This window comes from Myiozetetes cayanensis, unplaced genomic scaffold (assembly GCF_022539395.1).
Source record: "Myiozetetes cayanensis isolate MyiCay16 unplaced genomic scaffold, myiCay2020 scf44, whole genome shotgun sequence".
Classification (NCBI taxonomy): domain Eukaryota; kingdom Metazoa; phylum Chordata; class Aves; order Passeriformes; family Tyrannidae; genus Myiozetetes; species Myiozetetes cayanensis.
Window position 1 is genome coordinate 173,521 of NW_026087676.1, and position 18,709 is coordinate 192,229.

Sequence of the window (18,709 nt, forward strand, 5' to 3'; positions counted from 1 at the left end):
AAGGGTGATGCCCTGGGTCCCGCGCAGCACTGCCGGGGCTACACAGGGGAAACTGAGGCACGGGAGATGCTCAGCTTACCCCCCTCACCCCGACCTGAAGCACCACCTTTTCACCAGCCCCGGGCAGGTGTAGAGAGCGCTGGACCTCATTCCCGCTCCTCCGGTGGGGCGACAAACGGGGCAAGAGCCGTGAAGGAGCCGTGCAGGGCTCGCAGTGTGAAGGTGACGATGCCTGTGCCTCAGTTTCCCCTGCAGCTGTACCGGGGTGGGGACTGAGTCCCCTGGGTCGCGAACAGACTTCGTCTCCAGGTGTCCCCGCTGCGCCCCCCGATCCCTCCCTCCGTGCCCCCCAACCCGGTCAGTGGGTGCAGGCGCTCGGAGCCGGTGCCGCCCGCGGGTGTCGGGGCCGCCCGTGGGTGCGGGGGCTCGCTGCAGGTCCCCGTTCATGGGTGTGGGACGGTCGGTGGGTGCGAGGGCTCGGAGCGCATCCCGGCGCTTGGAAGGGGGTCCCGATGCTCGGAGCGCATCCCGGCGCTCCCACCGCATCCCCATGGCCCCTCCACGTGCACACGGCGGGCTCGGGGCCGGGAGCGGGGTGGGTGCGCGGCATCCCCGCACCGGGGCGTGCCCAGCACGGCCGGGAGAGGCGGTCCCGGGCGCGGGGGGCGCGGCCAGCGGCGGAAGCGCCGGGGCGGAGCGGGGGCCGCGGCGGCGGCGCGGGGCGGGGGCTCCGCGGCCGTGCGAGGGCGGCGGCGGCGGCGGCCGGGGCCGGTGCATGTCCCGGTGCCCGTCCCGGTGCCGGTGCCCGCGGGCCATGCGGCGGCCGTAGCCATGCAGCGCGACGGGGATGCGGCGGCGGCGGCGGCGGCCGCGGCCTCGTACCGGGTGCTCAGCCGGCTGCTGGGCTATGGCTCCGGGCCGGAGGCGGGCGCGGCAGGCGGCGCCGGTGCCGGTGCCGGCGCGGCGGGCGCGGTGCCCGGCGCGGGCGGGCGGCTGTCGGTGCCGGGGGGGCCGCGGCCGCAGCTGATGGTTTTCCGCAACGCGGCGGCCGAGGGCGGCCCGGCGAGGACGGCGGCCCGGCGGCGGCGGCAGGGGGTCCCGGGGGCGGCGGGGCCGAGCTGTGCCCGCGGCACCGCTGCGCGCTGGAGCCCAAGGCGGCGGCGGGCTGGGGGCGGCGCAGGGGGGGCTGGAGCTGCAGCTGGCGGCGCTGGGGCTGCGGCCGCCGCCGGGGCTGGGGGCCAAGGGGGCGGCGGGACTCCCCTGCCCGTGCCTGGGGCCGCCCGCCGGCGAGGAGACCAGCGATGCGCTGCTGGTGCTGGAGGCGCTGGAGCCCGACGAGGCGGGCAGCGGCTCCGAGGAGGAGCCGGGGTCCCCCGGGCGCGGGGCCGCCCGCAGAGCAGCCCCCGGTCCCGCACCGCAGCCCGCAGCCCCCGCGGGCACCGCCACCGGCCCCGGGACCGGCCCCGGCGGCAGGAAGGGCTCGCTCAGGATCCGCCTCAGCCGCCTCTTCCGCACCAAGAGCTGCAGCGGGGGCTCGGCCGCCGGGGATGCCGCCAGCGCCGCCGCCACCTCGGCCGGGAGCCTCACCGATGTGTGCGGGGCCCGCGGACGGGAGCAGGAGACGGGCAGGTACGGGGGGCACCGGCACTGCGGGGGAAGGCTGGGGGGATGGCACGGCTCCTGGGGTCGGGGGTGATGGGGAGCCGGGGCTGTGATGCCTCGCTGGAGGGTGACACAAGGCACCGGCTCCGAGCTGGGATTCGGCCTCTCGGGGAAGTGCCGAGGCCTCGTTGCTCGCACGAGCACGGCTGGAGCCCTGGAGGGGCTGGTGGAGCAGGGATACGCTGCTCCAGCCCTGCATCTGCAGTGGGGATGCTGGAGAAACATCTGGGAGCAGGACCAGGACAAGGGCTTGGAGCATCAGTTCTGTGAGGAGTGGCTGGGGGAGCTGGGGGGGCTCAGCCTGGAGAAAAGGAGGCTCAGGGGGGACCTTGTGGCTCTGCAACTCCCTGACAGGAGTGGGGAGTCAGGTGGGAGTCAGGCTCTGCTCCCAGGGAACAAGGGACAGGACAAAAAACAAGTGGATGGGACACGGTTTAGTGGCTGTGGTGGGATTTGGTCACAAATTGGTCACAAATTTGGTCACAAAGACTTGGTGATCTTGGAGGGCTTTTCCAGCCTTCATTATTCCATGACTGATGAGGTGATGGGTGGCTTGTGGGAGCCACTGGAGCCCTGGGATGCTGCAGGTGCCAGGGAAGCGCTGTCCCCTCTGGTGAGACTGTGCTGGATCCAAGGGACTGGAGTTCCCTCTCACTTCCCACGTCCTGCAGGGTGATTTCCTGAGGCTCTGGTGGCTCCGGGGTGGTGGGTGCTGCCCTGGGGCCTCTGCTCTCCCTCCTGGCTGCTCCCAGGACATGGCAGGAGGAATAATGGGCAGCCAGAGTTTGGCTGGGATGGAGGGACAAATCCTGGGATGTACTGTGGGACCCCCACATGTCCCCCTTGTTCCTCATCCCTGTTCCATCAGCCTCATGTTCCAGCTGCTCTGTACCCGTTGGCAAGGCTGCTGTGCTCCAGAAACCACTTTCCATAACATTCCCAGCAGCAGAACTGCAATCCCTCCCAGAGGAGGCTGGGAGAGCCTGCCCAGGTCTGGGCAGCAGCCTGGGAGCAGCCTGGGATAATTGGATGGACTCAGTGTTGCAGCACAGCCCTCTCCCTGCAGGGCTCATTATCCTCCCGTAGGGATTTTGGGGTGTGTTCCCTCCTCCTGCAGCCAAGGAGCTGCTGGGGGACGAGCAGGAAGCTTTTCTCCAGGCTGGAGGTGCTGACCTGACCTGGGGTCAGGCGTGACCTGCAGCCCTGGCGTGTGGTGACAGCCCCGAAGGCAGCCAGGGGAGGCCCAAATAACCTCGAATGAGCTCCCCTTTGAAGCAGAGGGTGGGTTGGGAGGTGGCAGCTCCCAGCCCTGCAGCTGGGCAGGAGCTGAGTCCTTTCTGGAGCTCCTGTGCCCCCGAGGAGCCTCCCCTGGCACGTGGGGTGTTGGAGCAGCTTTAGACAGTTCCCCACAAGTGACTAAATGGGCCTCAAATGAGGTGCCTGTAATGACATAATGTTTGCTAATGCGCTTGTGGTTAATTGGAGGAGTCCTGGGACCTCCCAGTGCTGGGATCAGGTGGTGGAGAGCTGGGAGGGAGGCCTGGGAGCAGAGAAAGACCTGGGAATGGCTGCCTGGATCTTCTCTTGGTCAGGGAGCTGGGTGGTCACTTCACTGGTCACTTCTCATGCAGCTCCTTGCACTAATTAGACATTTTTTAGCAGAGGTTACTTCAAGGTGCCTGATGCAGCAACTCTTGTGGTTCAGAGAGGACTCTGCCCCTCCCAGTTCCAGGAATGCCCTCCTGGTGATGAGGGTGGGTTATTAATGATAATAACCCAATGGAGATACCAACGTGTGACCCCCTCACCCAGGGCCTGGGAGTTGGGATTTAAAGGTTATAGGAGTGAAACTGCCTATTTTGGGGTGGAATTTGTACAGCAGAGGAGGTTGGAGGGAAGGGGGCAGGGTTGGGCACAGGCTCAGGCAGCTGCCACCAGGTTGGTACCCAAATTTATCAGTTGGTTGTGCTGGTGACCCTAAAATCCTGATTTTTGTGGAGTTCCAGGCATTTCCCAGATTTGTGTGTGTGGAACTGGGATCCTGGAGAACACGAGGAAAGGAGGAGTGTGGAATAGGTTGTTTTGGTGGAGAGTGGAGTTGGGAAGTGGAAGATTTGGTCCATGGGAATCGTTTCTTGCTCTCTCCCTGTTGCTGATGAAATGGGAAATCTCAGAAATCGATGCTGTGAAATCTTGGCATGAAATGGAGCTGTTTTGGTAACAGGAAAATGCTCCTTTCTGGCTGCTTTGGTGGGTGGGAGCTCTAGAGCTGTTACTGTATTTTAGAGTTGGTTGATATTAGTCCAGAAGTGTAATTTTGTGTGTGGATGATAATTGGTGAGTTGAGGGAGGAGAGGGAGGAAAAAAAATCTCAACCTCAAATAGGTGTGAGAGGCTTGAAATCAAAACATTTCCACATGTTTTAATGGGGTTTTATAGAGAATCCTGAAATCATTTAGGTTGGGAAAGACTTTTTGGTTCATTGAGTCCGACCATTAACTCAGCTCTGCCAGGGTGATCATGAGAGCTCTCAGGATTTTTATTTGTGAACAGACAGCATTAAAAGTGGGAATTAAAGTAATATGTCTGGACACAAAGAGGAGAAGTTTACTCACCCCGGCCCTGGATTCACGCTGTGGGAGTTCCATGCTCCGTGCCTCAGTTTTCCAGTGTTTCCTCTGCCTGGATGTGGATAAATCCCTTTAACATTCAGCAGGAAAGGTGCTGGAAGGAGTGGGGAGAGCACAGCATTGCTATAAAACCACTTGGGAAGGAACTCCGTGGGATTGCTGGTATCCCTGGGCCTCACCAGGGGGGTGTTTTTAGCTGCTTCCATCTCTTTTGGGGATCTCTGGGTTTAGCTCCCCTCCACCTGCATTTTGGGGAGCTGGTGTCCTGCACAGGCTGGCTCCAGGCACAACCCCACACTGCTCAGGGCCCCAACCTGTTTGGCCGAGGGATTTGGCAATGCCCGAGCCAGGGGAGCAGCGTGAGGTCTGTTGTGAAACAGCTCCCTGGCTCTGGCTGCTGCACTTGCTTGGGGTTTTCTTTCCAAAGACTTCATTAATTACCTGCTTGGGGATTTGCTGGGTGGCAGGACAGGGTCCCAGCTCCCCTGGACCTGCCCTGCTTAGGCCAAAGCTCTGGGAGCGGGGTGAGCACGTGGGGCTGGGCTGGGCTGGAGGGCGAGATCCTCCTGGGCTCAGAAGGGCAAAGGGTGTTTTCTTCTGCTGCTGGGTCATCTCTGCTCACCCCCTTTTTTTTTCTTATTCCCAATAGGAAACACAGACTGACAAGAACTCAAAGTGCCTTTTCCCCGGTTGTGTTCAGCCCCCTCTTCACAGGTGAGGAGTTGTGGAAGGTCCATGCCAGTCTGGGGTTTCATTTTTGCTGTGAGAATGAGGAATATTAATTCCATGAGATCCCAAATCAGGATCTCTGCGGTGTCCCCTCTGTCCTGCTTGGCCTTAGACCCAAAAAGAAGGGTCTGAGACCGAGGAGAGGGTTCTGAGACCAAGCCCTGCTTCCCGCCTGGACCTCACACCAAGGTCAGCACCTCTTCTCCGTCACAGTTTTGGGAATCAAAACCTTTTTGGGGATCTCTGCCACCTCCTTCTGCGTGTTCTGCCCCCTCTCCCCGTGTCCTGCTGCTCTGTGACCTTCCCCTTTCTGCTGCTGGGGGAAGTTGGGTTGGTTTGTGGACGGTGTGAGGGGGAAATCCTGCTCTGCTGGAGCCTGGGAGCTCTGGAGCTGAGAAACCTCTCAGTCAAAACAGTCCTGGCCACAGGGCTTGGGGAGAATCCCCGAGGAACTTGGGAGAATCCCACCTCAGGACCTGGAATTGAAGGTCACAAGTGAGTGTTTGTCAGCTGCGTGGGGAGTGGAAGTGGCCTGGGAGGAAGGTCAGAGTCAAAGTAAATTCCTGCTGAGGGTCTTGTTTTTTTTTGTGGAGAGTTCTGATAAATCCCAGTGAAAACTGGAACTGGTTGAACCTTCAGAGAGTTGACCTTCCGGGCAGAGCAGTGGTCTGGTTTCCCAGAAAGCAGTGCCTGGAAGGTTCTGAGCTGCTCCTGCAGGAGCAGAGTCACCCGGGGGTGATTCAGCTGTGGCAGTGCCTGGTCCCTTCCTTGGTCCCATTTCCCTTCATCTGGTGCCTCTCACGTGACTGGAGCGGATTCCTCTGTGTCATGTGCAAATTTATTAAGCAAATTAAGGCTGGTGAAAGCAAAAAGCTGCCTGTGCTGCTCTGTCAGCTGCTGCTGGGGAAGTTCTGAAGGGAAAAGAAAAAAACCCCAAACCCATAATTCTGTGTGCTGGTGAAATGTGTGCATGGAGCTGCTTTTCCTCACAAGAACCCGCAGAGGAAGACCTGGAGGTGACAAGCTCTTGCTTTAAATTTGGGAGGTTGGTTTCATTGGTTATTAGTTCATCAATGGGGTAAGTGGCAGTGCCCTCCCTGGGAGCTTTTCCTGCACAGAAAGACCACGGGGGTGTCTCCAGAGCGAATATCTGGATTTTAATTGCTTTTGGTTTGTGGTGGCTCCTCCAGCCTCACACCACTGAGCTCCTGGTTTGTGTAAGGACTGGTTTTAGGGGATTTTTCTGAGCCAAAGTGGGACAGAATTCAAATGCCTGGGGGGAAAAAAACCCACTATCCCTGTTTTTTACCCTTTGGGATTTAGGTGCTGGTGTTGAGGCCGATGCTTTGACCTCGATTGGATTTGGTGTTTTCATTCCTCTCCATGATTTTAGCCTAATTTTCAGCTTTCCCTGTTGTGAGTTAGGTTGGTTTTGAAGAGCTCTTCTGGTTTTAAGAGCCTTTTTGTGTCCTTACTCTCCCCAGGTAGCATCCTGGGCCCGGAGCCTTTAGGCTTTGGGGAATCCCACTTATTTAATGCATTTAATTTAAAAGCCTGTCCAGCTCCTTCTTATTAATTTTAAGAACATTTTTATGGCCTTTGGGGCAAAAGGTGTTTGTTTTTGTTCGGTCATTTGAGGCAAACTCAGAGGGGTGTGACCGGAGTGCTGTGGCAGCAGGTGCCACCCTGGCTGTGGGATCGTGTCCCCCACGCTGATGGGCTCTGCTTTTATGGGAATTCTGTGCTGGAAAGGGCCTCTTGGAGCCTCCTGGTGCTGTGCTTGGGTGGGGTTCAGGCCCAGGTCCAGTGTCAGTGGCTCAACCTGACCTTGGGGAAGGGGTGGTTGGGAATCACAACCAGGAGATTCCGCTTGGAGACAACTGATGGGACCATTTCCCAAACCCTGGGGAGGCTCCTGCCCCTTCTCCCCAGCTCTGACGGTGTTCTCCACACCCCTGCAGGTGAGACGGTGTCACTGGTGGACGTGGACATTTCCCAGCGAGGACTGAGCTCCCCTCACCCTCCAACTCCTCCCCCTCCGCCCCGGAGGAGCCTCAGCCTGCTCGGTACCGTCCTGGGGGGCACCCTGGGTGGGCTGGGAGCGTGGGATCCGTGGGGCAGCATCCTCAGGGCCCCCTGACCCCTGTGCCACACCTGCTCTCCCTTCCCTTGGCCGAGGATTCGTTGGAAGCTTCGGATTTCCCTTGGATCGGGCAGGAGGGGAGGGGGAGGTTGGGACAGTGAGGTGGGAGGGAGGGAACGTGCTGGTTTTGTAGCATTTCCCCTCCCTGCCCATCAGCCAGTGAGGCTGGATCCCTTCTGTGGTGTCCAGGTGGTGCAAGTGGAGGCTCCTGCAGCAGGAACCTGGCTGGGATGCTCCTCATCCTCCTCTGGAGGAGCTTCCTCTGGGCAGGAGCAGCTTGGGGTGGGTGAGGTCAGCAGCTGTCCTGTGTGCTGGGGCTGAGATCTCCTGAAACTGCCTCTTTTTCTCTTTCTGGAGAAGGGATTCCTCTCCCCTGGGGACGTGTGTGTGTGTGCAGGGCCCCGAGCTGGTGTGAAGCCACGCTCAGAAGCCAGAGGAGGATGGAGAGCTGCCAGGGGGAAGCTCCATCTTCCCTTCTCCGGGCAGTGCTGGATTCCTGGCTCGCTCCTGTCACACACTCGCTGTCTCTCCTGCTCTCTGAACCTCTCTTGCCTCTGTTCTCTCCTAGATGATATCAGTGGGACGCTGCCTCCATCTGTCCTAGTGGGTCCAATGGGCTCTTCCCTGCAGTCTTTCCCTCTGCCTCCGCCTCCTCCGCCCCACGCCCCAGGTCAGCTGAGCTTTACCCAGGCTCTGGCTTTTCCCTGCAGGAATCTGCACTCTGGGGGGGTTTCTTGCTCCACTTTGAGGGGCTCGTGGGCCTGCAGGCAGTGCCGTGGCCAGGCTCTGTTCCCGTGGCTCTCCTCGCCCTCCGTGGTTCTGCTGGAGCTCAGGATTGAGCTTTGTCCTCAGTTCAGCCTCTGGTCCCTCCGGGGTTCAGCCCACCCCGATAAGGAGGGTCAGCAATGCCATGGGAGCAGAATTCCAGGCAGGAACCCCAGCCTGTGACAGCCCCCCCTCCCCACACACACACACAGAGTTTTCCTGAGGGATTCCCCCTTTTGCTTTCGCTTTCCTTGGGACCCAGAGGGCTTTCCCTGCCCCTTTTCCAGGCTGTGTGTGTGTGTGTCCATTCCTCCCACTCCTCCTCTGTGGGCCAGAGTAAAGAGCAGGTGAAGGCACAGGGAAGGATTCCCAGCCTGTCCTCCTCTGGAGCTGTGTGGGGGCTGGGATCCGTGGGGGATCCCCCCGTGGGTGATGATGGCCCTGGGTTGTTTCTCCCTGTGCAGACGCCTTTCCCAGGATCGTCCCGGTGCGGCCCCCGGAGGGGGTGGCCCAGCCCACCCCACACCTGCAGTGCCCCCTCTCCCGCCCCGACTCCAGCAGCTTCGCCGCCAGCCTGAGGGAGCTGGAGAAGGTAAAGGGGCTCCTGGGACGTTGTGGGGGAACAGCCAGCAGGGGAAAATCACACAGTCAAGGTTTGATTTTGGGGGTTGATCGCCCCCTGCGTGGACTTGGGAGCACAGGATTAGGGCAGGGGTGGGAAAGACCCTCCTGCCCTTCCCCCAGCGAGGGGGTTGGTGTGCCCTGCCAGGGTGTGGGACAAGAGGGAACATCCTGGAGTTGCAGCAGGAGGGGCTTAGAGGGGATAGTGTGGAACAGGCACTGGAACAGGCTGCTCAGGGCAGTGGGGGAATTGCCATCCCTGGGGGGGAGCTGTGTGGATGTGGGTTAGGGGTGGCCTGGGCAGTGCTGGGGCAAGGATTGGGCTCGGTGATCCCAGGGGTCTTTTCCGGCCTCAATTATCCCATGATTCTCTGGGTCCAGGAAAGCATTTTGGTGTGTGTGTGTGTGGGGGGGGGGTGTCGTGGTCCTGTCTGTCCCTTCCCTGCCTTTGGGGTGGGATGGGATGGGATGGGATGGGATGGGATGGGACTCCCGGGGGGATGCAAGGCCCTTCCATTCAGGAACGTAGCAGCCAGGAGCAAGCTGTGCAGTGTCTGGTTGCTGACAAATCCCCCTTGCCAGCGTGTTCTGACCCTCTGACCGCCTCTGTCCCCAGTGTGGGTGGTACTGGGGCCCCATGAACTGGGAGGATGCCGAGATGAAGCTGAAGGGGAAACCTGACGGGTCCTTCCTGGTGCGGGACAGCTCCGACCCCCGGTACATCCTGAGCCTGAGCTTCAGGTCCCAGGGCATCACCCACCACACCAGGATGGAGCACTACAGAGGTGAGAATGGGGGGGTGCAGGGACCCCCACCTTGACCTCAGGGTTTGGGCTCAGTCTTGGAGACCTTCTTTTAACCCAAAGCGTTCCACGAGTCCGGGATTTTGGTGCGAGGAGGGGGTTGCCTGGTTGCAGGGACTGGTCTGGCTCGGAGGTTTGACCCACTTGGAGCTCTGTGACCTGCTTGGGGGCTGCTGGCCCCGTGTCCCCATCTCCAGTTTCACCCTGGGCCACCTGGAGCCCGGGGCGGGCGTCGTGTCGGGTGACAGGGACACCCCTGGCCTGTGTATTGTGACCCTGCCCCTACTTAACAGTCCCTTTAATTAAGGTGCTTGGGAGCAGCTGGCAGGGGACAAGGAGCTCGTGGTGGAACGTGATCCCCTGGCACAGCCATGGGGCTGGGGAGAAAGGGGGCCTTCAGCACCCTGGGTGTTGGAGGTTTAAACACCCTGGAAATTCCCCTGGGAATGCTGTGGGGTGGGTGGGACTTCTGCAGATTGGGGTGTATTTGCTTTGAAGTTGAAGCTGTTCACAAGTTCAGGGAGATGTGACAGCGTGGCCACTGGCACCCAGAGGTGGCCACAGGCCACCTCTGGATGCCAGTGGCCACGCTGTCACATCTCTGTGTGGATCCCCAGCCCTTGCAGAGTGCTGGTCCCTTAGTGCCCCACCCCAGCTCTGAGAAGCTGACCTGGGACATTCACCTGGGTTTTGGGAGCTCCAGGCCCGTCCCCAAACGTCCCCTCTTGCCCCCAACCAGCTCTACCAGGGGGGAAGTGCCAACCTCCCTCTGCTCTCTCTCTCTGCAGGGACCTTCAGCCTGTGGTGCCACCCCAAGTTCGAGGACCGCTGCCAGTCCGTGGTGGAGTTCATCAAGAGGGCCATCATGCACTCCAAAAACGGGAAGTTCCTCTACTTCCTGCGCTCCAGGGTCCCAGGTGAGCCCCCTCACGGCCTGAGGAGCAGATCTCCACTCCTGAGGTGGGAGGAAGAAGGAGAATTCCCAAACCTCCCCCCTCTCTCCAGGAGTTTGGGATCAAGATGTACCACCTCCCCGCTGGCAAGTGCCCCAAGCCTGGGAGCTGCTTTACCCCCAACCAGGCAATTATTTGGCTGCTAAAACCCCCTCCCCTTTTCCTTCCCTCCCCTCCAGTCTCAAACTGCTCCATGCTTTGTGGCTTCCCAGTTTTCCCAGGCTGAGTTTTCCTCCACCTGGGGCTGTGGGTTTGATTTAGAAAAATACCATTGAAAAAAAAAGAAAATATCCCCCTCAAACAGTGCTGGGCACCTGCTGAGGTGCCCTTTGCTGCTGGATCCTGCACTTTCCCGGATCCAGTGCTGGCTTTGGAGACCCTTGATACAAACCAAGTCTCGAGGTGATGCCTGATCCGTAGTGGGAGCATATTTGGGATCTCCCCAGTGAGCTCCTTAGGGCTGTTTTCCTGCTGGAGCAGTGACCTGCTGCTGGGAGGGAGGGGTTTTGGAGGGAGGGGTTTTGGAGGAGGGGGCTCTTCCAGCTGGCAGGGCCCATGTGGAGCTCGGGCTGTGTCCCTGTGGCTGCTGGCCGAGCTCCCAGAGGCTCATTCCCCTTTTTTTTTTTTCCTGCTGGTGGGAGAATAAGAGGGGGCAGGATCCAGCCTTCAATGCCTCGCTGTTCCTTGCTCCTTCCAAAGCTGGCTCCCAGCTTCCTGAGCTGCCTGGAGCAGTTTGGAGCCCGTCTCAGTGTGAAGAGCCTTCCCTTTTCTCCTCTCACTGCAGTGCCCTGGGGGACAGGCCAGCAGGAGGGGGTTAGAGTGGAACTGCCTTGGAATCCCCTTGCAAAGACAGACAGAACCCCATGCTGGGAGTGAGCCCAGCTCCCAGAGACCCTTCCCGGTGCTCCTCCGACCTCTGGGGCCTGTGGGCTTTGTTGTTATCCCCAATTTTGGGGGAGGGGGGAGCTTTTGGGGCATGGGAGGTTGTTCCCTGCCATTCCATGATCCCGCGATCCCGTGTGGAACCCGGACTAGAGGGGAGCTCAGCTTTTCCCTGGGGGATCAGGAGCTCTTCCTCATCTCCGGCACTGCCTTTTTTTTTTTCCTCCCCCCCAAAGGTCTCCCCCCAACGCCCGTGCAGCTCCTGTATCCCGTCTCCAGGTTCAGCAACGTCAAGTCCCTTCAGCACCTTTGCCGCTTCCGGATCCGGCAGCTGGTCCGGATCGACCACATTCCCGAGCTCCCGCTGCCCAAGTGAGTCCCGGGGATGGGGCCCTTTGGATTCCCGGGCAGTGGGAAGGGCAGGGCCCGGGGAGGGAATGACTGCCTCCCCCAGCCTGGGGACAGCAGGATGAGTGTCCTGTGGGATGTGGGGGATGCCTGTGGGAATTCTGGCTCTGGGGAGGGGCTCTGGCTGTGCCATGGGGAGGTTGGAGGGGTCGTGGCTCGGGGATGAGGCTCTTCCCGCTGCTTTTCCAGGCCCCTGATCTCCTACATCCGCAAGTTCTACTACTACGACCCGCAGGAGGAGGTTTACCTGTCCCTGAAGGAGGCCCAGCTCATCTCCAAACAGACCCAGGAGCCGGAATCCTCCACGTAGCGGAGCTGCCTCGCCCGTGCTCCCGGCACTGATGGTATGGGAATGCTGCTGGCACCCATCCCTCGGGATCAGAGCCCCAATCCCACTGTGCCCCCGGACTGCAAACCCACAGAACCCTCCCAGGGCTGTTCACTCCAGGGTCTGCCACCATTCCCAAGCTTTCCCTGGGGAGGGAAGCGAGACTTCATGGTCTCCTACCATTCCCAGTTTTTCTTGGAGAGGGGAACAAGGCTTCCTGGCCTTTTACCCTTGGGAAAGAGAACAAGGCTTTCCCTGGGGAGGGGAACAAGGTTTCATTGTCTTCTACCATTCCCAGCTTTCCCTGGGAAGGGGAACAAGCCTCCAGGTTGTTCCCACCGCAGCCTGTGCTCCCTCCCGGGGCCAGATCCATCCTGCAGGTGGCTGATCCCTCTCCCCTCTCTTTCCCCCCAGGAATTTGGTTGTTGCCATCCCGCAGCCCGAGCCAGGCCGTGGTGGGAAGGAGCCCCCCACTCACCTGCTGCTGGGGGGGCCACTCCTGCTCTGCAGCTCTTTTGTACAGAGAAGAGGGGCCAAGATTCCCAAGAAGCCCAGCAGAGCAGGATCCAGAGCCTTGGCTCCTGGGAAAAGGCGTCTTGGAGGCAGCCGAGCCCGGCCCCGGCCTCCTGGCAGAACAAGGAATGTCATGGCACTATTTACAAGTTTGGGACAGTTGGTTTTTTTATTTTATTTTATTTTTTGATGTCGTTCAGTCTTTGGTTTTCAGCATGAGAAGTGACTGCGTGGTGGCCCTGCCTTGGAAAACCTCCAGGTGGGCAGGGCTGGAGGGAGGAGGGGACACTCTCTGGAAGATCCATCTGCTCCAAGGGCATCGTGGGCAAAGACTGCCCTTTGGTCCCCACGGAGAGGGGGATGCAGCTGGAGGCACCCTGAACCAGGAGGATTCACAGCTCCGGGAAATAACCTCTGGGAAGCTGGAATAACCTCTGGAGCTCTGGGCAGCTCAGCTCCCCCTGCTTCCCGGGATTTGGGAGCCGAGCCCAGCCTTGGGAAGCTGAGCTTTGCAGCTGGATTTGCGGGACGGTGCCGTGGGAGGTTGGACCCGAGGAAGGAGGAGTGGGCGAGCCACGGGGATGCCGTGGATCCCGAGGGAAGGGTTGGTGCCGCTCCCCTGAGGAAGCGCCATTCCCTGAGCAAACACTGGAAGAGCCCCCTGAAGCCCCCCGGGAAGTGGAAGGAAGGTGGAGAAGCTGGAACTGTTGGAGCTGTGTGTGGACCAAAGGTACTTCCTGCAGAGCCATGGGATGTGTCACTCCAGCCCCTCTCTGGCCGATTCCAGAAGCTGGGAATGAAGTGGCTCCCTTTGGAGCTGCGAAGGGTCCTGAGGAGCAGCTGCTGGGGTGACTCAGAGCAAGGAGCAGATCCCTGAGGATTCTCTGGAGCAGCATCTGATCTCTGGGAGCTCCCTTCTCTCCCTGGGACATCCGTGGATCCACGGCAAAGCCAGGAGAGATGGTGGCTCTTTCCATGGTTTTGGGCACAAATAACCCCCTTCCCCCTTCAAATCCTGGTCTGCTGCTTCAGCCACTGAACAGGAACTTCTTGGTGGGGTTCCAAGTGATGCTGGGAATTCTGGAGGAGCCTCTTCATCCCTGTATTTAGAGGAGCAAATTCCCGCGCTCTCAATCCAGGGAATCGCTCCGTCCTGCCAGGATCCAGGTGGGTGCCCTGTGAGTGCCCTGTGAGCTGCCAGGACCTCGGGCTCTCCCTGCAGGATTGATCCACGTCCCTGAATTCGGCAGGATTCATGCTGGGTTTTCAGGCAGGCTGGAAACGCTGCCCCCAAGGTGCTACAAACCCTGCCCTCCCCCTCCTGCCCTTCCCCTCCGGCCTGGGAGGAAAACCGAGCTCTGCAAAGAGAGGATTTGGCTTCCAGATGAAACTGAGCTTCCAAATCCACAGAAATACCTCATGGGACGCTGCTCCATCCTGACTGTGCCCAAGAGCCAGGCCTGGAGGGTCCGTGCCCGGTGTGTCCTGCCAGGCTTCTCCCAAAAATGGACCCTGGGAGCAGGATCCGTGGCATGGCTGGTGTGTGTGGATCAGGGAGGGATGGTGGGATGCACGGAACAGGGAAGCTGGGAGTCTCCCCTGCCCAAGCTGGGAAGAAGCTCATCCTCCCTGCAGCATGGCAGTGACAGCATTCCCACTCCTTCCTTCCCTGCTCTGGGATGGAGAGGTGCAGGCTGGGTTTGGGAAGGGGGAAGGAGCTGCCCTGGAGGGCAGAGCAGGGAAAGGTGGTGCTGGAGGGGCACTGGGAGTGGGTGCTGGGCTTGTTTTGGGGTGAAAACGCACAACCCTGGTGGGTCAGGAGAGATTTCCTGCAGCCCCCCATCCCTGTGTCCCCCCCAGAGCTCCTCCTGAGGGAGGAGGAGGTGGTTCCACTCCTTTCAGAGCCGTTGAAGCAGCCAGACTTCAGGGACAATACTTGAATTCCATGTTTCTGGTCGGCTGTTGGTGTCCATGCAGGATTTATCCCAACAGCCTGGTGGTGCTCCTGCTGTTACCTGAACCCTGAGCACGGCAGGGTGGGGGCAGCTCTTCCCAAATTCGGGCCAGCAGGAAGGTTTTGGGTCTGAAATGACATAGGAGATGTGCTGGGAGGTGTTGGATAGGGGATGGGGGGTGGGGGTGGGATAGGGATGAGACCCCTCCCGAGGATCCATGGAGGTGGCAGATGCTCCTCAGCATTCCCAGGGCTCTGCTCCTCCTCTCCTTGCTCCGAGCCAGGCAGGAAAGCTGGAGCAGGTCAGTGCCAGCCCCAGCCTGGCTGAGATCCCAAGGTTAACTGTAGTTAAGAGCCTTCTCCTGAAATCCATGGAAAATAAAGCTGTTCCTGCACCTGGAGGTGTGAGGGGAGCGAGGGATTTGATCCGTGGGTGGGGCTGGGAATGAGCCAGAGGTTCTGATCTGGGGCTGGAAGTGAGGGGTGAGCTCTGTGGACGTGGGGAACATCTCCAAGGGCTGCCTGGGCCCTGCCTTCCCAGTCAATCCCAGTTTGGGGAATGGCCCCCCTGGTGCTGTATCATCCCACCTGGAATGTCCTGCAGGCTGGCTCTGGAGGCTGCTCCCATCCTGCTGATCTGGGGACAAATATTCTTTATCTCCACCTCTGTCCAACCTTGAATCTGTGCAGGGGTGGTGCTGGTCCTGCTCCCTCCGTCAGGGACCGGAGCCGGATGAGCTGGGAAATGGACCATAAAAACCACCAGAGCACGGAAAGTGGCCCTGGAAAAGCTCCTTTCTGTGCTTTTCCAGCTGGAAGGGGACAGCCCTCAGCCCTGTGCTGCTCCTGCTCAGGTTCCCCCTCCTCTCCCAACACCTCCCTGTTTCAAGGGAGGGAATGACCTTCCAGCGAGAAACTGGGATAAACCAGGGGAAGTCCATGGGAGTTTCCAGCTCAGCATCCACCTCCTTGGGGCCAAAAATGGGGAAAAAAGGGTGGAAAAATTCATCCCTGGCTTGAGGTGGGTTGAGCTTTGCAGCTGGATTTGCAGGGTGGCCCCATATGGGAACCAACCTGGGCTGTTCCTGTGGTTGGGAATGGATGGATTTGGGAACTCCAGGTGTGGTGTTGCCACATCTGGCCAGATTTTAATCCCTTAAATGCATTTTTTAAACCCTGAAAGCGGTTTTAAGAGTGACCTGTGGGGCTGTGCTGCAGGTGATGTTTGGGGCTCAAGTCCAGGGAGTGTTTTGGGGAGAAAACCTCTGAAAAGTAGGATTTGCTGAAGGAAGGGCCTTCCTGCTTCCAGGGGGAAGGGAACTGGCTGTTTTCCTTCATTCCTTGCAGTTAAAATGTGTCCTTGGGATGATTTTACCCTTCAAATTGACCATCAGGGCTGAGGGCTTGGGGGGGGGACCTGGATACCTTCCCACTCCCCTTGGCTTTTGGGGATGGAGGGATTTATCCACCTTCCCAAGCCCTCCTTGTTTTTTGGGGATACAGGGATTTATCCACCTTTCCAAACCCTCTTTGGCTCTTTGGGGACAGAGGGATTTATCCACTTTTCCAACCTCTCTGGCTTTGGGAGTGGAGGGATTCATCCACACTGTCCCAGCAGCCCCTCACTCCTCATCCAGAGTCTTCCAGGTGAGATGGGGCAGGCGGGAACCCCCTTCCCAAAACATCCCTTGGGATCGGGGGGGGCTCCTGGCAGCGCTGCCTCCAACTGTGCCTCCAGCTGAACAAGCACAACTGGTGCCCAGTAACACACTGGGCAGCTCCCAGTGCTCCCCACACCCCATCCAGGGCTTCACTCCAAAAAACAAAAAAAAATATATGGCTTACACTGGATCCAGCCTTGCCTTTAGAGAAGGAATGAGCAGATTTTGGCAGCTCCAAGGGCAGGACCTCACCAGGACTGTGGAACCACCCTTGGGTAGAACAACAACAACAAAAAATGCAGCTTTGCTTAATTTTATCTTTATTTTCCCCCCCTCCCCTTTTTAATTTTATTTTTAATTTTTTTGTTTTGTTTTGGTGTGTGCTTAATTTATTAAAAATAGTTGCTGTATAATTTATTTTCGTAAACTATATTAAAAAGTTACTAAATGGTTTTAAAAAAAAAAAAAAAAGAAAACCAAACAGACTTGCAGGCCAATCTTTCAGATAAAAAAAAAAAAAAGTAAAAAAAAAAAAAAAAGAGAGAGAGAAAAGAAAAATAACATTTTTTGATATAAACCACACATGCACTTTTGGGTGTGTTTGGTTATTTTTGGGGGCGGGGAGGGGGGGGCCTGGCTGTACCTGTGGGTTTGTCTGTATATATTGTATTAATAGGCATGTTTGGCCTCTCGTGGGGGATGGTAGTAACTGCTGCAGGTCCTTTTGGGGGGAAGCTGGTGTGGAATTCCTGGATTTGGGGGATTTTTGGGGTGTTTTCTTTTTCCTGAGTGGTCAGTGAGGGAGAGCTGACTCGGTGTTTGTAACTCATTTCTAGCGTCGTTTTGACTGATGGGTTTGGGGTTTTTTTGGGGGGGTTTTGTTTGGGGTTTTAATTTTGGAATTTTATTTTTGGCTGGGGGGGGGAGTGGGAAGAGAGAGGGGTTTGAAATAAAAGAATTGGAAATTGTTGGGTGTTTGATGTGTGGTGGATCCTGAGCCAGTGACCCCCCCCTCTCCCCACCCCAGGGTCCCCTTTGGGACATCCCAGTGCCCCAGGTTCTGGAGGCCTTTCCTGGGGTGCTTCTGGTGCCCAGAAATATGTTGGGGGGAGCTCTGTGTGCTCTCAGTGCCCCCCAAAATTCAGGGGGAGCCGTGGGGTGGCCCCCCTGGGCTGCTCCCAGTGCCCAGAAAGAAAGTGGGGTGCTCCCAGTGCCGGCATTCCCGAGGGATGGGATGAGGACCCAAGGGCTGGAGACGCCCAGATCCACCCACCGCCCCCCAAGATCCCCCCTCCCCGCCCCCAAAATCCTGCACGGCGGCGCTTTGAACGCCCCCGAGTTTGGCAGATCAAAGGCAGCGGAGCGACAGAATGGGGCTGGGGAGGGGCTGCCAGCCCTGGGGAGCCTTCATCCCTCCTCCTCCTCTTCCCTCTCCATCCCTCCTCCTCCTCCTCTTCCCTCTCCATCCCTGGGGCGGCCGGGAGCTTTCGGGGTTGGCACGGGGGGGCTGTCCCTGTGTGTCTCCCCCCCCCCGTGGGGACAGTCCCCGGGTCAGGGCTCTGTGCGGGGACAAAGGCGCCTTTGACAGGGCCAGACGGACACTCCAGGCGGGATCCGACATCTGGAGCCTCCCCTTGGATTTTTTTTTTTTCCTCGGCTGGTGGGAGCCGAAATGAAGCGGGGCCTGCCCCCCCCAGCCAGCACCCCACGGGTGGGATGCTCGGGTGGGAGAGGGGAGCGGGGCGGGTTCGGGGTTCTCCCAGCGCCGCGTGGCAGGAGCTGCGGGCACAGGGGGTGCTGCACCCCGGGATGAGCCCCGGACGAGGAGGGGGCCCTGGGGAGCGGCGTGCCCGGGGGCAGGGCCGGGGCACCCCCTCGCTGCCCCCCGCAACCCCATAAAGCCGCTTTGTCCGCCCGCCTCCGGGCGGCCCTGGAAGAGCCCCAACATGGCTGCGCCGCGCTGCAGCTTATTTTTAACATCTCATTAGCATCAGAAAAGCAGCAAATTTCCCCCCGGCCCCCGCGAGGTTCAGAGCCCCTGGACAAAAGCCGCTTTCTTCCCGCTCCGGCTTCCCCCAACCCCAACCCCCGGGGATGCTGCTGCACCGTGAGGCCCTCGGGACCCCCAGCTGCACCCCCAGCCCTGATGGGTCCCCACGGGGTGCAGGGAGGTGGGGGGATACAGGGGTGTCTCCAGATGATGCCCACCCTGTGCCAGCCCCGAGCCTGGAAGGGATCCCAGCCAGAACCAGCCTTTGGGGTGTCCCCACAGCACTGCCCATCCCCAAATCCCATCCCTGGGCAGCTGAGCCACGAGGCTGGACTGAGCCAGAGGTGCCCCAGCCCCCCAGTTTGGGGCTGCATCTTGCTGAGGGGTCGGGGTGGGTGTTTGGCTCATCCTCATCCCTGCTCATCCCGGTGTGGGAACGAGGGACACTGAGGCACAGGCTGGAAGTGTGCAGGGAAACTGAGGCAGAGCACAGGGCCATCCCAAGGAAGCCGAGGCCGAGTGTGGGGCCATTCCCAGGGATCCGAGGGCAGGCCCAGGGCCGGGTGCCCCTGGCCAAGGCACGCCGGGCGCTGGCAGTGCCCCAGGGGTCACCGGGCCACGCTGGGCTGGCACCAGCACTGCTCCAAGCTAATATTTACCCAGGCTG

The 18,709-nt window shown here is 59.4% G+C and overlaps 1 protein-coding gene across 1 annotated transcript; it reads left to right on the forward strand.

Annotated features, from left to right (window-relative positions):
- The first annotated feature begins 831 nt into the window (after window positions 1-831).
- Window positions 832-16,908, forward strand: SOCS7 (suppressor of cytokine signaling 7). The gene is given in 12 exon segments (XM_050330806.1): window positions 832-1,048; window positions 1,051-1,170; window positions 1,173-1,629; window positions 4,942-5,006; window positions 6,983-7,087; window positions 7,733-7,834; window positions 8,394-8,521; window positions 9,167-9,335; window positions 10,142-10,270; window positions 11,425-11,560; window positions 11,786-11,940; window positions 12,339-16,908. Coding segments are annotated over 11 exon segments (1,749 nt in total). The 3' UTR covers window positions 11,907-11,940; window positions 12,339-16,908.
- The last annotated feature ends 1,801 nt before the right edge of the window (window positions 16,909-18,709 follow it).